This window comes from Mobula hypostoma, chromosome 1 (genome assembly GCF_963921235.1).
Source record: "Mobula hypostoma chromosome 1, sMobHyp1.1, whole genome shotgun sequence".
In the NCBI taxonomy this organism is placed as follows: domain Eukaryota; kingdom Metazoa; phylum Chordata; class Chondrichthyes; order Myliobatiformes; family Myliobatidae; genus Mobula; species Mobula hypostoma.
Window position 1 is genome coordinate 48,286,672 of NC_086097.1, and position 24,109 is coordinate 48,310,780.

Genomic DNA, 24,109 nt, shown 5'->3' on the forward strand with positions numbered 1-24,109 from the left:
CAAATGCAAGGTATCCTCTCTGGTACCAGTAGCAGGAAGATAGCAATCTACATGTATGATGTACAGTTATGTGTGCTTTTTGAATAATACACTGTTGTATTATTTGCAATGAATTTGTGTAACACAGAGCATGATTCAAAAGATGCCGGTCAATCATTTATATGAATGTTATCTGCTCACACTTCATTGGGTCTGAGCTGCTTCCTTTCAATATTTTGCACAACTAGAAATACATTTCATTCAGTGACTGGTGCTGAGGTTTAGATTAAATTAAGGCTTAATTTAAGGCTTAGTTGAGTGTGACTAAAACATTCAGGTAAAATATAATGATTGCCTCACTGAAGGTAATTGATTCTATTCCCCAATAATTAGCTTAATTACTGCTTTTCCTCCACCATCCCTAAAATTCCAATTCTCTGGTTATAATTATGAATTTGCTTTGCATCAGCTAAACAATTCTAGTATGCTTTCTTAAACATTAGGTGGGCATATCTGAGCATTTTGCCGTTCATCCCTGTCCAAGCCAAATGATGCCACTGTCCAGTCTTCCACTGAATTTAATCTTGGACCGTTTCTGAAGATGAACAGGAAACAGATGAGAAATGATTTCTTCTTTAATCTTGCAAAAATTTTCACACCCATCTTCACCATCTCCGAGCCAGACCAATACAAATGTAAAATGATAAATACTGCATCTTTTACATTTGGATTGTTCTGGCTAGGTCTAGTTATCTGCTTCCTTCCTCTTAATATCAGTGACAATTCTTTTGCTTCACCTTATCATTATCAACAGAACCTTTGCTTCCAGATTTACTTCTTTCCAATTCTCTCTGACACATTCTGCTTCCACACTCCTCCCGCACCCTTCCTTCATAAATCTTCTTAAAATTCAGATCATTTAGTAAGCCTTTATTTCATCTAAATTCTGCCTTTAGCCCTGTTTACCTTAAGCTTGTATTTAAAGTCCTCTGCATTGTTTTTCCTTTATGTAGTGAAATTGAAATTTGTCCTTTGACTTTTTCTCTTTCTGTTATGTCTCTAGTCTTTCTTTCTCTTGGAAAAACTTTCTCTCAAATAAGCTCCAGACAATCCTTTTTCGCAGAGATAAGACCCATCTATATCTCCTGTGCTCTCTTTGTGGGGAATTAGCTCATTAAGCTACCAGTCTAAGTTATCATCTCCCCTACTTGCTGTATAAGCTATTGTAACCACATTCCTATTTTCCTCGGACTCTTGCTGTGCTCAGGGAATTAAATGTTATAGGGTACAAGTGCCACCAGCAGATAGTTCTCATTATTTGAAAATAATTTGATTTCTGAGAATTCCTGGAAATTGAAACATCGTAAGTTGAAATGAGTGCCAGACATCCGTCCACATATAAATGAACGCCGAAATAAAAGACAAAATATTCAAAAACATGCACACTGTTATTTATGGAAGATAAACTTGAAAACAAACATGACAGAAGAGAATGAGAATTTTGAGATATCGTTCTTATTTATCAAGATAATTGACAGGGTTGTTAAAGGTTAAATTGTGTAGGAGAATTGTATACAATTAGAAGCAGAATTCCAGAAGTTTGGACAAAAGGAATGAAGAGCCTTGTTGCTACGAAAGAGGAGAGGAAATACAACATGGTTAGGTTTCAGGCAGTGTCACCGGGCAAGAGAAGGCCCCAGAGCTAAAATAGACTGAGACAGCGAAAGGCTTTGAATGCAGTATTATAAAAATTGAATTGAATGTGTTGGGAGAGAGTGAAGCAGTGCATCTGAGGTGAATGGAAATAATGGGGAATTTGGGCTGAGGGTTAACAAGGGTCTGGAACAAATTGTTTGTACTGAAATAACACGAAGCAAGCAGCAGAAGGAAGATGGAAGAAATTGAGGTAGAAAGTTTTGTGAGAAATAACATGGAACTGGTTGACGATGGCACATGTGGGGAGTTAAGAGAAGTTCGGGGGGTGTGGTGGGGGGTTAATATTTAGATGTTATTTAATATATGAGGTAAAATCAAAAATGCTGTTGATGTTGGAAATCTGAAATCTATACAGAGAAAGCTGGAAACACTCAGCCGGTTAGGCAGCATCTGTGGCAAGAGAAACAGTTCATATTTCAGATTGATGACTCTTCTTTAAAATTGGGGGGGGGGTGGAGAGAGAGAAAATAAGTTAGTTTTAAGTTGCAGAAAGAGTAGAGAAAGGAGGAATACAATAAAGAGGATATCTGAATGGGTGTGGTCATTTTACCATGGGGATAAGCTGTAAATGAAGTAATTTGGTTGATCTGTTAATGAGGACAGTTATAGGGAAAGAAAGAAATATTACAACAGGAAAATTAACAAAAGAAAGCAAAATCTGCAATTGCAGATTTATAGGAAAAACTTCAAAGATCATAAGGTATAGGAGCTGAATTTTGGCCCACTGATCTGCTCCGCTGTATCGTCATGGCTGATCCGTTTTTCTCTCAACCCCAATCTCCTGCCTTCTCTCCGTGTCCCTTCATGTCCTGACTAATCAAGAATCTATCAACCTCTGCCTGAAATATACCCAAATACTTGGCCTCCACAGTTGGCCTTTTGGCCTCCTCATCTCCGTTCTAAAAGGACGCCACTCTATTCTGTAACACAAAGGAGGTGGTGATGGATTTTAGGAAGACCAAACCTACATTGCTCCTGTTACTATTGATGGTTAAGACGTGGATATGGTGAGGCCCTCAAATACCTGGGGTTGCTCCTGGATGACAGACTTTAGTGGAGCACCAACACGGAGGCTGTGTACTAGAAAGGCCAGAGTGACCTCTACTTTCTGAGGAGACTGAGGTCCTTTGGAGTATGCAGGCCTTTCCTTCACAAGTTCTACCAGTCTGTTGTCACCAGTACTATCTCCTCTGTGGTGGTGTGCTGGGACAATAGCATCAACACAAGTGATGCCAACAGGCTCAATAAACTGATTAGAAGGGCTGGCTCTGTTAGAGGAGTCAAACTGGACACACTGGAGGCTGTGGTAGAACAAAGGACCCTACGAAAAATCCTGGCAATTCTGGACAATGTTTCTCACCTTCTGCATGCCACTTTGGCTGAACAGAGTAGTACTTTTAGTAATAGACTAAGACAACTGCGCTGCTCCAAAGAGCACTATACGAGGCCATTTTTATCCTCGGCCACTCAGCTCTATCATGAGTCAACCTATAGCTGGGGAAGTGATGACCACCTCTTGTTAGACTGTTTGAGGTAACTTATTTTTTATTCTTTCTTACTTCTCTCCTCATATTTGAATATCTGTGCACTAGTAATTTTGTGACACTATAATTTCCTTTGGGATCAATAAAGTATCTATCTATCTATCTGTCTGTCTATTCTGAGGCTGTGTCCTTTGGTTCTACACTCATTCTCCATAGGAAACATCCTCTCCACACCCACTCTATCACGGCCTTTCAGCATTCGATAGGTTTCAATGAGGTCATTCATTCCTCTAAATTTCAGTGAGTAGCGGTCCAGAGCCATAAAACGCTTCTCATATGACAAGCCTTTCAATCCTAGAATCATTTTCGTGAACTTTCTTTGAACCCTATCCAACGTCTGCACATGCTTTCTTAGATAAGTGGCCCAAAACTACTCACAATACTCCAAGTGAGGCCTCACCTGTGCCTCATCGGCCTCAACATTATCTCCTTGCTTTTATGTTTTAGTCCTCTCTAAATGAATACTAACATGGTATTTTCCTTCCTCATCACTGACTCAACCTGCAAATTAACCTTTAGGGAATCCTGGATGAGGATTCCCAAGTCCCTGTGAACCTCTGATTAACTCAGCAGGTTAAATCATGCTAATATCAGACCATTAGACAAAGGAGTGAAATTATGCCATTCAGTCCATTAAATCTGCTCCACTTGAAGCTGGTTATTTGTTGCACTAAAATCCATTTGTCTAAAATATTGAGGTAAACTTTAAAATATCCTTTACTTCCAAAAGTCCAGATCCTGCATTCATCTGACTCTGTGGCTGGAGGTTTAGGGGGGATTGGAAAGAAAGGAAAAGATCGCAGCAGTTCTTTAGTGTCATTAATCACCTATACAGTGCAGGCATCGCTACATGTTACCAACTTCAACATCATAATATCCAACAGATGACAATGCGATAATGACAAGCTGATGGAAATCAGTAAACTACAGGAGCTTGGGTATCTGAAATAAAAACAGAAATGGTAGAAATACTCTCCAGCTGTTGCCTGACTCACAAAGTCCATCCAGCCTTTTTTGTTTCTATTTTAAATAACCAGATTATCTTTCTTTTTAGATATTCTGACTGAAAAATAGCTATTGGATAGGTCACTGAAGATAACTGCAAATTTCAAAAGAGTTCCATAGAATCTTTTACATCGACCGGTGAGAGCCCAGATAAGGGGTTTTATCTGAACACTGGCACTTGTGAAAGTGTTGCATCCCTTCAGTACTACAGGGGAGCACCAGTTGAAATCAAAGAACGTGGAAATATAATCTTTAATTCAGAGATTAAAATCACCTTTATGACGTGATAATTCAGGAGAATTCCAGTCCAAAATTTTGGCCAGTGTGTTTTTTTGATGTTTTAGATGAAAAATAATCTATTTTATTGTCAATTATTGGGCTCTGTTAATATGTACTGCCAGAACTTTTCTGCGTCTGGTCATGAGGAAAGAGGATAGAACTGACAAATAGCGTAGCAGGGCTTGCTCTAAACTGGCATGCGTTGCTGCTAATAAATCAACACTCAATAATCAGAGCCCTGAATTCAGTTCAGTAGTAACAGGGACATCGAGGAGCAGATAGGGAGACAGATACTGGAACGGTGTAATAATAACAGGGTTGTCATGGTGGGAGATTTTAATTTCCCAAATATTGATTGGCATCTCCCTAGAGCGAGGGGTTTAGATGGTGTGGAGTTTGTCAGGTGTGTTCAGGAAGGTTTCCTGATACAGTATGTAGATAAGCCTACAAGACGAGAGGCTGCACATGATCTGGTATTGAGAAATGAACCTGGTCAGGTGTCAGGTCTCTCAGTGGAAGAGCATTTTGGAGATAGTAAGCACAATTCTATCTCCTCTACAACAGCATTGGAAAGGGATAGGAACAGACAAGTTAGGAAAGTATTTAATTGGAGTAAGGGGAAATATGAAGCTATCAGGCAGGAACTTGGAAACATAAATTGGGAACAGATGTTCTCAGGGAAATGTACGGCAGAAATGTGGCAAATGTTCAGGAGATATTTGTGTGGCGTTCTGCATAGGTATGTTCCAATGAGACAGGGAAAGGATGGTAGGGTACAGGAACCATGGTGTACAAAGGCTGTTGAAAATCTAGTCAAGAAGAAAAGAAAAGCTTATGAAAAATTCAAAAAACTAGGTAATGATAGATGTCTAGAGGATTACAAGGCTAGCAGAAAGGAATTTAAGAATGAAATTAGGAGACCCAGAAGGGGCCACGAGAAGGCCTTGGTGAGCAGGATTAAGGAAAACCCCAAGGCATTCTACAAATATGTGAAGAGCAAGAGGATAAGATGTGAGAGAATAGGACCAATCAAGTGTGACAGTGGAAAAGTGTGTATTGAACCAGAGGAGATAGCAGAGATACTTAATGAATACTTTGCTTCAGTATTCACTACGGAAAAGGATCTTGGCGATTGTAGGGATGACTTATAGCAGATTGAAAAGCTTGAGCATATAGACGTTAAGAAAGAGGATGTGCTGGAGCTTTTGGAAAGCATCAAGTTGAATAAGTCTCCGGGACTGGATGAGATGTACCCCAGGCTACCGTAAGAGGCGAGGGGGTAGATTGCTGAGCATCTGGCAATGATCTTTGCATCATCAATGGGGAAGGGAGAGGTTTCAGAGGATTGGAGGGTTACAGATATTGTTCCCTTATTCAAGAAAGGGAGTAGAGATAGCCCAAGAAATTATAGACCAGTGAGTCTTACTTCAGTGCTTAGTAAGCACGGCTTTGTCAAAGGCAGGTCGTGCCTTACGAGCCTAATTGAATTTTCTGAGGATGTGACTGAACACATTGATGAAAGTAAAGCAGTAGATGAAGTGTAACACATATAAAAGTTGCTGGTGAATGCAGCAGGCCAGGCAGCATCTCTAGGAAGAGGTGCAGTCGACGTTTCAGGCCAAGACCCTTCGTCAGATGTAGTGTATGTGGATTTCAGCAAGGCATTTGATAAGGTACCCCATGCAAAGCTTATTGAGAAAGTAAGGAGGCATGGGATCCAAGGGGACCCTGCTTTGTGGATCCAGAATTGGCTTGCCCACAGATGGCAGAGAGTGGTTGTAGATGGGTCATATTCTGCATGGAGGTTGGTGACCAGTGATGTGCCTCAGGGATCTGTTCTGGGACCCCTTCTCTTTGTGATTTTTATAAATGACCTGGATGAGGAAGTGTAGGGATGGGTTAGTAAACTGGCTGATGGGGTTATGTTGGATAGTGTGGAGGGCTGTCAGAGGTTACAGCAGGACATCGATAGGATGCAAAACTGGGCTGAGAAGTGGCAGATGGAGTTCAACCCAGGTAAGTGTGAGGCAGTTCATTTTGGTAGGTCAAATATGATGGCAGAATATAGTATTAATGGTAAGACTCTTGGCAGTGTGGAGGATCAGAGGGATCTTGGATTCCGAGTCCATAGGACACTCAAAGCTGCTGTGCAGGTTGATTCTGTGGTTAAGAAGGCATACGGTGCATTGGCCTTCATCAACAGTGGGATTGAGTGTAAGAGCTGAGGGGTAATGTTACAGCTATATGGGACCCTGGTCAGACCCCACTTGGAGTACTGTGCTCAGTTCTGGTCACCTCACTACAGGAAGGATGTAGAGACTATAGAAAGGGAGCAGAGGAGATTTACAAGGATGTTGCCTGGATTGGGGAGCATGCCTTATGAGAATAGGTTGAGTGAACTCAGCCTTTTTCCCCTTGGAGCGACGGAGGATGAGAGGTGACCTGATAGAGGTGTATAAAATGATGAGAAGCATTGATTATGTGGATAGTCAGAGGCTTTTTCCCAGGGCTGAAATGACTAAGACAAGAGGGCCTAGTTTTAAGGTGCTTGGAAATAGGTACAGAGGTGATGTCAGGGGTAAGTTTTTTTTGCTGAGAGTTGTGAGTGCGTGGAATGGGCTGCCGGCGATGGTGGTGGAGGCGGATATGATAGGGTCTTTTAAGAGACTCCTGGATAGGTACATGGAGCTTAGAAAAATAGAGGGCTTTTGGTAACCCTGGGTAATTTCTAAAGTAAGTACATGTTCGGCACAGCATTGTGGTCTGAAGGGCCTGTATTTTGCTGTAGGTTTTCTGTGTTTCTATGTTTATCTTGTTTCAGTTTGTTCATCTTGCCACAGGACTTCATGATCTTCAATACCAAATTCTCATAGATGGATTTGTTTGACTAGTGATGGAGATATATGCTTAATAATTTCACAGGTGACACAAAATTAATAGTGGTATTGATAGTAAGGATGATAGTCTTGAATTATAAGAGGATGTAGATGAGTTGATTAGATGGGCAGAGAGATGGCAGATGGAAATTAATCCTGGTAAGTGACATTCTGTGGGAGGACTAACAAGGCTAAGGCATACCGTGTTCTGTTAGTTCTTATATTTTATGCCCCAGCTAATGAAGGCAAGCATTCCATTTGCCTTCGTAACTGATTTTTCTTCCTGTACTTTTGGGATTCTTGGATTTGAATGCCAAAGTCCATTTTTCCTCAATAGTCCTGTGGAGTCTACCACACATTGTGTATGTTATAGCCTTGTTAGTCCTCCCAAAATGCATTTGGAATTGAGCCACAACTGGGCTATTGAGTACAGTCTGTTTTCACATGGAGAGGATTCAGTGGAGATTCACATTGCCTGGGATGGAATGTTTCAGTTATGTGGAGAGATGAAATAAGCTGGGCTTGTTTTCCCTGAAGTGGAGGAAATGTAGGGAGGATTTGATAAAGGTGTACAAGATTAAGAGGGGCATAAATAGGCTAGATACTAAGAAAGTTCTCACCAAAGGAAAGATATATAAAAGCCAACTGCATAGGTTCAAGGCTCGAAGTGGGTGGTTTAGAAAGGATCTGAGAAATAGTTGCTTTTCTATCTGCTGACTTACTTGTAAACTCCAAATTTGCTTGTAATGTGATGGTGGAAAATATTTTCACATGGGGAACATCTAATCAGATGATTGAATTTACTTCATTCGAGTGCTCAAACTACAGCATTTAATCAGATTTTCCACCTCCACTGGTTGAGTAAATAAGTGCACAATCATGATGTAGCTTTGAAAATTTGTCATACCAACTATTTTTGATTTAAATAGAAAAAATCTATTTAGAAATATTACCTACCAGCATATTTTAAGCTGATCCTCTAAGTGGCCTTGAGAAGGCAGTGATGAACCACCCCCTTGAACTGTAGCCATAAGAATGACAAATATACTTCCACTGTTCTGTTGTATGAGGAACTGCAGTGTAATAGGTTGGGTGCAATCAGTCAATAAGAGTCAGTGTGCATTGCGTTGAGCTGATTGTTACATTGTTGGCTGAGAATTGATTCTGATTTTATCCATACTATTCATATTGGAATGTGTAAGTATACAACAAACATGGAAAACAGATGAAAGAAGGAACGTTAATCTTTGACATTGATTCCAGTGCAAGCCGCTCCAGGAGGAGTAGCATGTGATTGCACTGGAGAGAGTGCAGCAGAGATACATATGGACATTGCCTGGACTGGAGGATATTAGTTATGGGGTGAGATTGGATAGGCGGTACGTTGTTTATGGAACAAGGGAGACATCAGGGCGATTTGAGTGACATACAGTATATAAGATTGAGAGGCATAAATCAGATACATAGTCAAAATCTTTTTCTGTGGTAGGGGTATCCTATGGTAGGGACATGGGATTAAGCTGCAGAAAGGTGCAAACTCCGCCAACTCCATCGTGAGTACGAGTAATGCGAGTACGAGGTGGCATTAGTAATGATCTTTCCAGAATCAGTAGATTCTGTAATGTTTCCGAAGCACTGGAAAATTGCAAGTGCGATTCCACTCTTCAAGAAGGGAGGGAGGCAGAGATAGGCCTATTAAGGCTGATTTATACTTCTGCGTCAAATGGACGGCATAACCTACGCAAGTGGCCTATGCACGTTGTGAGCACTTACACTTGTGCGTTGGTGTGTCTGCGTCGCTCTGCAATTCGGGCACGTCGTGCATGCGCACCCACCTGCCCGTGCAAGGCTTCATGGTCATGGTAGTCTTTCTCGGGGTAAACAAGTTTAAAGCGGGCGTCTTTTCTCGTAAAAGTGAAATGTGTCCTCCATAATTTCGGAGGTCTGTAAAGCTTTATGGAAAGCATTGCAGCCAGAGTTCCTTCCCTGCCCTTCAGTCGCCCAATGGGAAGCTATTGCAGCATAGGAGGAAATGCGATGCTACCAAGTGGACCAATCACAGTTGTTGCGGTCCGTGTTGCCGCGATGCGTAGTTACATTTTGGGAGAGGTGCGCGTCAGGCTACGGCGTAGGGATCCACGTAGGCTCTGCATAGGGTTCCTGGTTACGCCATACGTACAGCGTCAATGTGACACAGAAGTATAAATCAGCCTTTAGACTGACCTCAGTGGTTGGTAAGACATTAGAGCTGATGGTTAAAAGTGTGGTTTCGGGGTACTTGGAGTCACTTGATAAAATAGGCCAAAGTCAGCATGGTTCCTTAAGGGAAAGTCTTGCCTGACAAATCTGTTAGAATTCTTAGAGGAAATAACAAGCAGGATACTCAGAGGAGAATCAGTGAATGTCGTGTGCTTGGATTTTCAGAAGGCCTTTGACAAGGTGTCGTACAAGAGGCTGCTTAACAAGATAAGAGCCCATGGTATTACAGGAAAGATACTAGCATGGATAGAGCATTGTCCGATCGGCAGAAGGCAAAGAGTGTGAATAAAGGAAGCCTTTTCTGATTGGCTGCCGGTGACTAGTGGTGTTCCACATGCGTCATAGGAGTGCTTCTTTTTACGTTGTATGTCAATGATTTGGCTGATGGAATTGGTGGCTTTGTAGCCAAGTGTGCAGACGATACAAAGATAATTGGAGAGGCAGGTTGAGGAAGCAGGAAGACTGCAGAAGGACTTGGTCAGATTAAGGGAATGGCCAAAGAAGAGGCAAATGGAATGCAGTGTCGGGAAGTGTTTGGTCACGCACTTTGGAAGAAGGAGCAAAAGCGTGGACTATTTTTTAAATGGGAAGAAAATTCAAAAATCCAAGGTGCAAGGGGACTTGAGGATACTCGTGCAGGATTCCTTGAAGGTTAATTTGCAGTTTGAGTTGGTTGAGACGAAGGCAAATGCAATGTTAGCATTCATTCTGAGAGGACTAGAATATAAAAGCAAGGATATAATGCTGAGGATTCACAAAGCACTGGTGGGGTCTCACAGAGTACTGTGAGCAGTTTTGGGCCCCTTATTTAAAAAAGAACATGCTGACATTGGAGAGTTCAGAGGAGGTTCATGAGAATCTCTGGGCCTTTACTCACTAGAATTTAGAAGAATGAAGAGGGAACTCATTGACACCCATCAAGTATTGAAAGGCCTAGATGGAGTGAATGTGGAGAGGATGCTTCCTATGATGAGGAAGTCTAGGACCAAAGGGCGCAGCCTCAGAATAGAAGAATGCACATTTAGAACAGAGATGAAGAGGAATTTCTTTAGCCAGAAGGTGGTGAATCTGTGGAATTTGTGGCCACAGGTGACTGTGGAGGCCAGGTCATTGGGTGTATTTGAGGCAGAAGATGATGAGTTCTTGATTAGGCAGGGCGTGAAATGTTATGGGGAGAAGGCAGTAGAATAGGGTTGAGAAGGAAATGGATCGGTCATGATGAAATGGTGGAGCAGATTCGATGGGCCGAATGACCTAATTCTGCTCCTGTGTTGTCGTCTTATGGTTTCACTAGCCCTCCCAGCACTGAGGATGTCTTCAAAAGACAATGCCTCTAAAAGACTATGTCAATCATTAAGGACCCCCATCACCTAGGTCATGCCCTCTTCTCATTGCTCATTGCTACAATAAGAAGGAAGTACAGGAGCCTGACGATACATTTAGGAACAGCCTCTTCCCTTCTGCCATCTGATTTCTGAATGGATAATGAACTCATGTACACTACCTCACTATTTTTTTTCTTCTTAATGCTCTTTTTGCACCTATTTTAATTTATTTCTCACTGTAATTTAGTTTTTTTATTCCAATGTATTGCAATGTACTGCTGCCACAAAACAACGAATTTCATTACATATGCCAGCGATATTAAATTCGATTCTGACTCTGAAGGTGAGGGGAAGAATTTTAAAGGGGATCTGAGGGGTATGTTTCTCATGCAGAGAGTGGTTGATATCTGGAATTCGTTGACAGAGGAAGAGGTGGAATTAGATACAATCACTAGGTTTGTGAGTCATTTAGCCGGGCAATTGAATAGGCCAGGTGTAGAGAGATCAGTCTTAATGCAGGGAGGTAGGATTCATGCAAGAAGGCCGGCATGGATGTGATGGACTGAAGGACCTGTTTCTATGCTATATTATGCCATTAAAGATCTGCACACTGCAAGTAACATCTATTTTGGAGAATAAAATAGCAAAAAAAAACAGATTTCAATGCAGATTCAAATTTGAGTCACACTTGTAAAACAGTAAAAATCTCCCATCTGGATGAAAGGAAGGAAGTGTAATATTGAATTTTTTTTTACCTTAGGAAAAAGAACTTGGGGACGTGCAAGTTTGTGAAATATTCCTCCAATGACAGTTTGCATCCGTAAACACAACAGGCAATATGGTGCCCTGTGTTAAAATTCCCGTGGCTCTAAGATTTCTATGATTAAAGAATCTTAGGTGACTAGAATATTGATACTAGATCCAGTTGCGTTCATACAAAATATTACATAATTCGGGACTGAGAGGATTTCATTCATAACTCTCTAGAACATTCCACACTATGCTGTATAAGTGAAACTGAGGCAAAGGCAGATTAGGATATTTCTGGGGGTGGTAGCAGGGATGAGAAGCTGCAGATGACCTGCCAACTTAAGCCATTTGTCTGCTAGGAGGAATATTTCCTTGAAAGGACATGAAGAAACTTTAGGTAATACCTCACTCACATAGTTGTAAAGCAGCTGCATGATGTAGTTTGGAACTCCTCCAGCTGTACCTGAATATTTTATACTGAAGGACGGATTGTCAATTTTTGTTTAATTAAACGTGCTGTGTTTGCAGTGTTTGGCTGCTCTGAGGTTGAGAGTACAACATCAACATAGCAAAGCAAAACATCTCACAGTTGACGAAGCTCCTGACTGTGAACTTATTCTCAGGTCAGGGGATGGATAATGTTGGCCAGAGAGGTGCAGAAATTCTGTAAATCTGCTATTTACAAGAAGGCTGAAAGAACACTGCCCTGGGCTAGATCCAGAAGTGAACAAATTGTAAATACCATTGGTATGGACTGTTTATATTTGTCACCAGTGAAACCACAGGAGGATTATGTTGCTTTATATGATGAGAAGGGCTGACAAAGTTGGCTCTATGCTATGTCTGAATTCATGTATAGTTTGTAAATGTAATATTTAGTCATGAAGTGAAAATGTCTTATGCCTTGGAGGAGTTGTGGCCTTTGGAACAAATGATTAAAAGTAAAGTAATAGCACACAGAACTGAGAGCCTGAATCCATTTTTGATTGAATGGGATGTACTTTAGCAAGTCATTGTCTTTCATTATACCTTGTGGGATCCAGAGACAATTGTTTTTGCCCTCACCTTGAATCAGTCTCCTCTCTTTTCACAGCATAGTTGTTGGATACTGAGGTACGGTATTTGAGAAGAGGCAGCTCATACAGGTTGGCAAAATGCATACAAGTATTTTGCACAACTATGGGAACATACTTTCTGGGAAAATAATGTAGAACCATGATCTAAATACCATGGGGAAATTATTGCCCTTTAGCCAAGTGCATAAGTTGTGTTGGATTTGAGGAAGTATCTAAGGTGTAGGTGTCATGGCCTCTTACATTGCTAGCTGGCAGGACTCAGTTTAGGATAATAAAAGAATTTGTGAAACAGTGTAGAAATTTTAAACATCATCTTGAAGACAGCATTATGTGAATTGTTAACCAAGTTCAGTCACCTTTTTCTCACAGATAATAACCTTGGTGAAAAACTGAATATATTATATTCACAGTGCCAAACCTTGATGGTGTTTACAGTACTTTATGACATCGTACAACCAATTCATTGCACCTCTTTCTATTAACATTTGTATGGAATGCAATTATTTGAATTGTATTAGTTGTAATTGATTGATTGATAATGGATATGAAAAGCAATTATAAAGCAGCAAGAGGAGGGAAGAGGAAATAAATCTCCTAAACCTTTATCTTCATGCTTGACACTGATATTCAAATTGTTCAATAATTCTAAAATTGCTCACACATCTCTCTGACATTTATTTTAATTTGAAATATACTTGTGTTGTGGAAGTGACTGAACATACCTGTGTCTTGTGTGGTTATTTAAAGTGTGATGTGAGTGGGTTGATTGGAGATCCGTTTCCTAAGGCAGACACTAGTACGATGGCCCAAATAACTTTCTGTGCTGGACAGCTCAATTAATCTATTGTAGCTTATCATTACTCAGAAAATATTGCAAAATACACCATTTATAAGACCATATGAAAATGTGACGGCTGCTGTCATGTACAACAATATGAGTGAGGGTGTAAATGCTACAAGAGCAATTGGTAATTTTTGAATGGAAGCAACAAAGGCTGTTCCAATAACTGAGGCCCATGGAAAGCCCAGATAGACCAAGGGATATTATCAAAGAGAGTAATCTACAGAATAATCTGTTGGAGGTTCTGACCTCAGTGTCTCAAAGCAATTAGAAACTAATTTTTTTTCATTTCACTATAATGGATTTGACCTCCAGCACTTAGCTCAAAAGAATTTTGCAGAGTTTGTGGGAGGGCAATTATAACTGATCAGCAGAAGTACCCAGCTTAGACAGTTCTCTCTTTCCACTCAGGTCTATCAGTCATCACAAGACAGACAGAATTTTCTGGCAAATGGTGGAGTCTGGGAGGTAGAGCAAAAATTTGATGCAATATTTGGTAATGAAGTTGATTAGCTTATAAGATAGACTACATGTCCTTCTCATGATCTTTATAACTAAAGATTAATTTCAAAATCTGCTCCATGTAAGGACTGAATACTTTTAGGCAAAACTTGGATCCTTCTATTTACTGATCATTCAATAATCATAATTAATATGCAGCATAACCATGGTAGGTGAATCATGAATATGCAAAGAATATCCCCTAATATCCGACTTGTAATTTCTTCTTTCATTTATAGTAGTGGTATGGGTATTGCTTGCAAAGCCGTCCTTTAATTCCCAACTTTAATCATATGCTTTGTTTGAAGCGTAGATTGGCTTTGCACATCTAATTCTTGGCCCTTGAATTGCAAATGCCCTTCAATTTCTGAAGTGAACTTTTATCTTGATATTTCTGATGTTTTCACTAAACACTGCTCAGAGGGTTATGAACCCCTAAGCAATTTAACAGAAATTACCTATGATAGTAATTAAAGAAGGGCTGCAATGAATGGATTGAATTTGTAGGAGGATTTACCACTCTCCATTCAAACTCTCGTGAAAGATCATGAGGTATCCCAGAGAAGCAGAATTTTGGGGCTCTTCCACTGAAATTGTGGTGGGCAGGAGAAGAAAGCCTTAATTGCAGTTCACTCCCTGAAAACATGTATTTTAAATCAATTTTGCATGTTCAAATTAATTCTCATGAATATTTGAAATATGGTGAAATATATTGAGGGAGAAAGCTACAAGAAATCATTCAACTGAACTCACAGCATGCTTTTCTTCTGAACTCGAGGATGATCAGAATAGCAAAGCAAGAAATAAAGGTTCTGAATGGATGTTTGATGTATTGTTGCAGGCAGGATCAAAATGCTGTTGGTATATGGGCTAATTTTAGTACGTAAAATGAATATATTTATGGGCTTTTGTACGTATGAACTAATTGCATGTCAAATACCTCAATATTTTAATGATTTCTGTATTTGCATGTTTCCTGATGTTTCCAATGTTCACTGAAATGGTAAATGTCATTATTGTCATGTAATTTCCTAAATGTGCTGCCAGTCTTTCTAAACATGACAGTGCCCACACATCATCTCGAATGAATTTATCTCTTATGTCTGCTGCTAATTTTTGTCAACGATTATGTAGCTTGAAGTAATAGCTGTTTTTAGCCCCCGGATAAGGCTTTTGGAAAGCCTGTTTCATTGCACAGTGTTACTTGTGAATGAGTGAAACTGACAGGCAGTTAAAGACCTGTTCATCCATAAGACACCCTTCATGATGACTGGAGGTCACTACGATGTGCATGATGGACAAAGTACCTGCTGTAAATGTCTATGAATTTATGAGTGCCCCCACAGACTTAATTTCCTGAAAGGGGCTAAAAAAGTGTCCAAATCCAAGAGAGAAGAAGGGAGCAAGAAAATTCCTCTTCCAAGCCCTCAGGCAAACCTAACTGGTACAGAAAATCACATGAGCCATGCCTTATTGATTGAGTGTATTTGGAACAGTTTCAATCAGGCATGCAATGACTGAAAACTAATGCACCAGATAGTAACCCTGCATCACTCCTTACCAAGACTTTGGCATCAAATGCCATTCTATTCAACATCTTGGAAGAAATTTGCACTTGACAGCATATATTTTCTGTTGTCCCATAGAAAATTTGTTATCAATCTTACCTATGTGGTAGAGATAAATCTCTCATATTTATTCTGTCTTCAATGGTATAGAGCCTATACCAGCTCTCAGAACAATGACATCAAACCCACTTGTGTCCCTGTTTCTCTCATATGCCGACCAACTCTGCCCTTTTTCTCCATCTTCTTTTTTTAAATATATTTTTTATTGAAGTTCATCATCAGACAGTCATTTCCATAAGATATATTTCAGATATTGTACATATATATCATATATTCATATATGCCACAAATCTCCACATAATATTTATCTGAGGTATACACTTATAGAAAAGAGAGGAAAGAAGGAACAAGCAAAAGGAGAAAACTATATACAAGTAGGGAGTGATTTTTTTTTACAACATAATCATTGATTTGTGGGAATAAAATCGGGCCTATGAGGTGTTACGCAGTTATACCATTTTCCCAGTATGAATCAAATTGTTCCAACTTATGACTAACAGATGCTGTTATCTTCTCCATTTTGTAAACATCCATTGTAATTTCTATCCATACATTTAAAGTTGGGCTGTCCTGTGATAACCATTTTCTGGTAAGGGTCTTTTTACCGGCCACCAGCGGTATATTCATTAAATATTTATCTCTTTTCAACCATTCTTGAGGTATATACCCAAAATATATGGTCTTACTCTCTAAGGGTATTTCACATTTAAAGATGTCTTGTAGGGCATTGTGTATCCCATTCCAATAGTCTTTGATAACGGGGCATTCCCAGAAAATATGATAATGGTTTGCATTTTGATTTCCACAATTTCTCCAGCAAATGGGGAGGTTACTATCATAATGGGATTTCTGAGAGGGTGTAATAAAATATCTTATCAAGTTTTTCCATTCGAACTCCCTCCATTTCTGTGAACTGGTACACTTCCATTGCTACCTCCATATTATTGCCCATTCTTCCTCAGATATAATTATCCCTCCCTCCTTCTCCCATTTTGTTTTAGTCGAATGTCTTTTAGGATTTGACAAACCCTTATACACGCTTGAAATGATTCTACTACCGTTATCTGAATTATATGCTTTTCTAAATAGCTCTATAAAACATGTACTTGTCTTGGTTACATTTTTAACCGTCCTATTAACATACTGTCGCATCTGTAAATACTGATAAAAGTCTTGTTTTTCTAATAAGTGTTTCTCTTTAAGCATTTCAAAATTGAACAGTGTTCCTTCTTTCATTATATTGTAAAGAACTGTTATTCCTTTAGCTGTCCAGTCCTTAAATCTAGCATCCAGTTTATTCGGTGTAAAATCTGAGTCATATGCACACCATTTAAGAATTGCAATATCTACCTCTAGTTTATCTTCTTTTAGAATAGTTTTCCAAATTTTCAGAGTCCATTTCACCCATGGGTTATCAATAGTATTTATGTACCTTTGTAGGTTGCTATCAGCCAAAATTGCCTGTAGGGGGATGGGAAGTATCTTCTCCTCAATCTTTTTTCATTGAGCATCATATGATGGGTTGCACCAGCATATCACAGCTCTCAACTGTGCTGCAAAATAATAATCTCTAAGAGAAGGTGGGCCCCATCCCCCCTTTTCCTTGGCTAATTGCAAAGTTTTGAGACAAACTCTAGGCCTTTTACCTTGCCATATATATCTTGATAACATTTTGTTCCATTCATTGAATTGATTTTGATTAATCTCTACTGGTAGGGTCTGAAAGAGTTTAAGAGACTACTAGACAGGTATATGGAGGAATTTAAGGTGGGGGCTTATATGGGAGGCAGGGTTTGAGGGTTGGCACAACATTGTGGGCTGAAGGGCCTGTACTGTGCTGTACTATTCTATGTTCTGTGTTCTATGTTCTATGTTCTATGTTATGCTCTGTCCCTTTAATAGTAATTCCCCTGATATCTTCACTTTGTCTGATGTATTGAGCTAATGGTTCCAGATATAATGTGAAGAGTAGCAGTGACCATGCACAACCCTGTCTCCTGCCCCTTTCTAGTGTAAAACTATTTGATTGATTTTAATCCTAGCAGTAGGGTTGTCACATAGTGCCTGTATAGTTTTAATAATTGTGTCATGGAAACCAAATCTATGTAAAACTCTGTAAAGAAAATTCCGATTAACCGAATCAAATGTCTTTTCAGCATCCACGCTTATCACTGTTGCTTCGATTTCATCTTTTTGTACATGATCCATTATGTGAAGTGTCCTTCATATATTGTTTGGCGTAGTTGTAGAACCTTCATATAGTGTTTGGCGTTGTTGTAGAAAACCTGTCTGATCACTATGTATCAGTGTGGGTAGAAACTCTTCTAATCGTTTGGCCGTGATGGAGGTAAATAATCTATAATCTACATTAAGAATGGATATTGGTCGAAATGACACACATTCCATTTTATCCTTGCCTTCTTTTGGTATAGCTGAGATTATCGCCTCCTTCCAGCTGGGAGGCATTTGTGCTTTTTTTTTGGAGCCCTGTTCAGTGTGGGGACCAAGACAGGAATTAACTCGTTTTTAAATTCTTTGTATCACTCTGCCATATACCCATCTGATCCTGGTGACTTGCTTAATTTAAGCCTACTAATTGCAGCTTTAAGTTCAACTTCAGTTATGTCAGCAGTCATCGTTCTATTTTGTTTTTCGCTTAAAGTGGGTAACTCTAGAGAATTCAGGAAGCTGTCAATTTGGGTTATGCTTCTCCCTAGAACTTGGGAATGTAGAGTTTTGTAAAATACTTCAAAAGCTTCTTGAATTTCAGTTAGCTTATTTTTTTTAAATCATTTTTATTCTTGGATCTCTAATTCTATGAATTGTATTTTCTGCTATTTTTTCAGTTTCCACGCCAGTATTTTCATAGACTTAGATCCACTTTCATAATGTCTCTGTTTCAGAAACATTAATTTTTTCCTGATTTCTTGTGTAGCCAAACTATTAATTTCATTCCTAATTTTTAAAATTTCCTCTAATGTATCCTGTGCCAAATTCAGTTTGTCTGTTTTTCTAGTTCCTTCAGCCTATTTTGTAATTCCTCTAATGTTTTATTCCTTATTTTTTTCTTATATGAAGGATATGAAGATACTGCTATAATTTTCCCTCTTAAGACAGCCTTCAGAGTATCCCATAGAACGGAAGGTGAAACCTCTCCATTATCATTGAATTCTAAGTAAAGACCAATTTCTTTTTTAATTTGCTCCTTAAAGTAGGGATCATTGAGTAGACTTGAATTTAGTTTCCAAATAGTATTCTTTGGTTGTAGGTCAAAATCAACAGATAAATATATAGGTGCATGGTCACTTACATCTGTTGTCCCAATTCCACAGGTGCTTATTTTGTCTTTGTCTTTTCCAAACGTTATGAAATTGTCTATTCTTGTATATACAGAACGGGGCGCAGAATAATGAGTGTAATCCCTTCCATCGGGGGAAAGGTCCCTCCGTATATCAATTGACCAACAACCTCAAAAAGTGTATTAACTTACTTATGTAAGGACTTTGCTTCATAGGTTTTTCTATTGGAAGAGTCTAACTTTGGTTGTAATTGTAAATTTAAGTCTCCCCCACATATCAGGAGACCTTCTGTTTCCGTTACCATAATATTAGTAATTTTCTGAAACTATTATCACTTCCTGGGAGTGCATATATATTCAGTAGAATAACTGAATTTCCGTCTATATTCTCCCTTACCAGAATACGTCTGTCATCCTTATCTCCCATTTCGAATACTTTTTTCAAAGTTTAGCTTGCTTGAGATAAGAATAGCAACTCCTCTCCTATGTCCTGATTTATATGAGGAGAAAAACAAATTGGTGAAACCCATTCTCCTTAGTTTTCCATGCTCATTATCACTTAAGTGAGTTTCCTGTAAATATACGACATGGGCTTGTTCTTTTTTCATTTTGGATAGAATTTTACTGCATTTGATTGGATTTAACAGCCCATTGACATTAAAAGAAATGAATTTTTCTTTGTCCTTAGCCATGTGTATCATTGAAATTAGCCAAATAAAATTTAATCGATCTACTCCCGGAACAAATAAGAATCAAGAAATGCGAATAATAAAAAAAAGGCAACAAAGGTGTGATTCCAAGGCTGAGGTCTCTAGTAGATGACCCTGGTTTGAGCTAGAGGAAGCGTCTAGCCGTGGGAGATAGCCCCTCCTCCCTGTGAGTTGAGGGCCCCCATTGCAGTACCCATAGAAGTAAGTGAACAAATCTATGTCCATTACACAGAAAAGATTCCCCTGTGTATTCCTCCCATATATATATATTCTCATTTAGGTGGGGAAAAAGGAGTGAATGAATGAATAAAAAAATTGAGTAATATAAAATCCACATTATAATAAGTATTTCTTGAGATAGGTATAGCACCGTCTATTTTTGCTTCTGTTTAGCTTATCAACACTTTTAAAGTTAGCCAAACCGCATGGCTCTTCTGGAGGGGGTGAGGGCTGTCTTCAGAAAACTCACAGTCTCTCCCTGATATTTTTCTCTCGCCCTCCTCCCATCCCCTGCCTTCTCGGTTCTCTTACCATTTCCCAAGCAGATCGTGATAACTGCTCAGCCAAGCTTTCCCTTGGTTTGACCACGCTAGCGGGCAGCCCTCTGTTCTTCATGTCTGTAGTCGCCTCTTCCACTGTCTGATACAGTTGCATCCCATCTTCATAAAACACTCACAGTTTAGCAGGGTACGGAGTTTGGAATCTAATCTTTCCTTGCTTTAATATTCGCTTTACTTCAGAGTATTCCTTCCATTTCTGCAGGTCTGCCGGGGGGTAATCTTGATCGAACTATATTAATTTCCTGTTCAAAAACACCCTCTTCTTACCCCAGGCCCTTCGTAGAGTTTCCGCCTTGGTATTGTATCGAAGGAATCTAATTACTATTGAGCGTGGCTTATCTTCTCTGTCTCCAGTAGGCCTTGGGACGAGCGCATGATGCGCTCCCTCAATTTCAGGCTCCATAGTCGAGGGAATCTCCAGCACGTCCCGCAGTAACTTTCCTACAAACTCCATCATAGACAAACCCTCTGCTTCTTCGGGAACATTGTATATCCTGATATTTTTCTGTCGTGATCTTCCCTCCTGGTCAAGCTGTTTACTTTCTTGTTGACTCAATATTTTTATCGTCTTACTTAGTATCCGTTCCACATTTTGCACGCGATCTTCCACCTTCTCAATTCGTGTCTCTGCCAATGCTATTTTTTGATTGACGTTGGCGAGCTCTGACTATATATCATTTAGTTGCTGTTTTATATTTTGTAGCCTGGGGAAAAGTACATACGCAGGACAACAAATACTTTTTCGGGTTTTAATTCCTTTATCTGTTTTAGATGTTTTAGTGCTGGAAGAGGGTCTCAAAACAAAACGAATGAATTTACAACTAGTTCCCGCCATTAAAATCTCAGTTTAACTTCCGATCCACACCCTTGTGTATCGACGAATTGCGTATGCAGTATAAAAATACATAAAGCAAACCAGACAGAACTAATACAAAACTAATACAGAAATAATACAAAACTAATACAGAACTAATACGGTAGTGGCAATTCTGAAGGAACACCATACAAACAACATTAGAATCCTACCAACCCTGTACCTTATACATAGCAGTGAAAATGTAAGAGAATACATCTCATCTAAAACGTCTACTCTCTTTTTAGTACACATGTGCTAAACTTCCAGAGACTAAACATTCACGTTATGCTGTTACATTCACAATCAGTCATGATATAATAAAGTTAGACAAAAGGTACACTCTGGCACAACTTTTACAAGATATTGCCTGGTAGTTAAGTTACAGGAAGTTACCTACTTGACCGGTAAGGAATTGTGCACAGGCCACGCTGTCCAGCGCTAATGCCTTCACTCCTTAAAATCTAAAGCATCCACATGTAAAACATGTCAAATTACTGATACTCTCGATTCGCCAACAAGCATAAACGAATTCACATGGATATCGTCAATTAATACTCACCTTTCCTCACCATGCCCAGTATCTCTGGGAGGAACTTAACCCCAAAGCCCCACCAGCTTCTTCCGCCAAAAACAAAAATGGTCTCCCCACTATCCCGCACGTGAGTAATGACATCACCATCTCCACTTAAAGGCACAGATAACTATTCTAGCATTACTCGGATGGATGCCTAAGTACACTTTTAACGATAATGAATAAGATTCGATGGTTACCCGGTTACATATATCTTTTTGGAATCCCCGTATCTCTTCCAGAATTTTTATCATATTTGCCGCTTCGCCTGAATGAGGCCCATCGTCAGCCTCACTACCACGCGTTCGGGTAGGAGAGCAGCTTGTTGCACCCCTCTCGTTCATAGGCTCCACAGTGATGCTTCTTCTTTCCCCATTCTTGCCCCCCTTATCGATTAGATATTTTCGAAAGATCTTATATTTGATGGATTAACGGGGTAAAATACGCATTTTTCCAGAGGAGCTATTGATTTAAGCTGCCATTCTGGATGATGACGTCACCGGAAACCTTTCTCCATCTTCTGAATTACTCTTCTTCTTCACCACTACTTTCTGGCCTTCTACCCCATCTTGACATTTTCATTTCCAATTACTGATGCAACATTAGCCACGTTGAGTTCTCTACTCCCATCACCCATTCCAACCCTCAGAAGATTTTGAACGTTGCATCTCGACTCAAGCCTCCAACCATCCGTTTGCCTTCACAGTTGCTGCCCGACCAACTGAGTTCCTCCAAATGTTCCGAATTCCACCCTTATTCTCCTGCCGTTCGGCTACACCAGGCAAAATTTACTGTAGCTATTAGCCTACAAATTTTGGAAGGAAACCAGAGCATTCAGGAAATTCACCTGGTCGTGCAAATTCTGTGCAGCACTGGAGATCAGGAGTGAACTGGAGCGATGGGCAGTAACTCTACCTCAAGACTTGCCTTGATATGTCATCTGACACATTGTCCCAAGTTGCTCTAGAACTAGGAACATACTTTTCAAGCATAGGCAGTGTTATAATGTAGCCAATTTCAACAGCAAGATCCCATGATGAGCAGCATGATTTTTTGTTTATTTATTCATTTACGGGATGAGGGCATCACCAGCTGAATCAGCATTTATTACCCATCCTCAGCTGCCCTTGTGACCTTATAATCTCATTTTGGTGCTTGCTTGAGAGCTAGATGCTAGCCATCTCTCCTTTAAATAGTGGTATGGGTCTTTTGCGTACACCCCCACAGACAGGCATATCCTTGGTTTATTGTCTCATTCAAAAAGAGGGACTCTGACTATGTAGTACTTTCTGCAAACCCACTAACTCCAGACACAACTGAGAGAATGCTGTCCCTGAGAACAGGCTGAATCCTACTTGATTAGATTTCTAGTAATCCTGTCCAATATGTCAATAGAGTTGAAGAAATTTCAAATTGCTGGTTATGGCTCAATAATAAGAAAAGCAATTGGTGTCAAGCCTTTTTTTTATGTCAAGTTAAAATATTAGTTTTGTTTTCCAGAATACTCTGTCACCTACTAGTTGTATCACATAAACAGAGTGTCACTTTGTGTGTCAAATTCTAGAAAAACCATGTGTTTCAAATTGTTCCTAAAAACAAGATATTGTAGCCTGTGGGAGAAGAGCAAGACAGTGGATTTATTTGTGAAACCCTTTGAAAGAGCTGCTGCAGTCACAATGGGCAGAATTAACTCTTTATGTGATAAAGTGTTTTTTGTATCAGAATTCTTGATGCAGTACATAAGATGGACTTTCAGTTGTATTCAGATATTGACAATATTGTATGAATTGTACAGTGGTAGATTTAAATCTGACTCATAAAATTTGACTTTGGCGCAGAGTGAACACTGGTCAAGGTGAAGATGCTGTTCTAATACTGTAGTGTGGATTGCAGCAAACTTTCCTGCAAATTTTGTTGGGAGATTGTTCCCACTGTGTAGTAGGTTGAGGGCTGATCTTGCAGCAGTGCATTCAGTAAACAAAGGGCTAATCTTTCTCTCTTAGGTACCCAGCGGCGTCGGCTGATTCCAGCCCCTCTGCCCGATACCTCTTCTCTGGGACGGAAGCCAACGGGCACCACTGGGCAGTGGGTGGACCTGCCACCTCTGCCGGGCACCCTGAAGGAATCATTTGAAATTAAGGTTTATGAAATCGATGATGTGGAGCTGTTACAGAGATGTAGGCAAGAAGAGACTGAGGTCAGTACATTTACTGTGAGTTGAGACAATCTAAATTTCGACAGCAGTGTAGAATGGCTGCTTAAATGGAGATGAAGTACAACTACATACAGGAGATTGACTGCAATTAAATTGCTATAATTATTAATTTTATTATGC

At 39.7% G+C, this 24,109-nt stretch overlaps 1 protein-coding gene across 1 annotated transcript in view; it reads left to right on the plus strand.

The window, feature by feature from the left end:
* kif26ab (kinesin family member 26Ab) overlaps positions 1 to 24,109 on the plus strand; it is a 208,250-nt gene that overhangs the window by 181,021 nt on the left and 3,120 nt on the right. Inside the window, exon 13 of the mRNA XM_063048063.1 lies at positions 23,778 to 23,971. Coding sequence (XP_062904133.1) covers positions 23,778 to 23,971 — 194 coding nt within the window. The remainder of the gene's footprint in view (positions 1 to 23,777; positions 23,972 to 24,109) is intronic.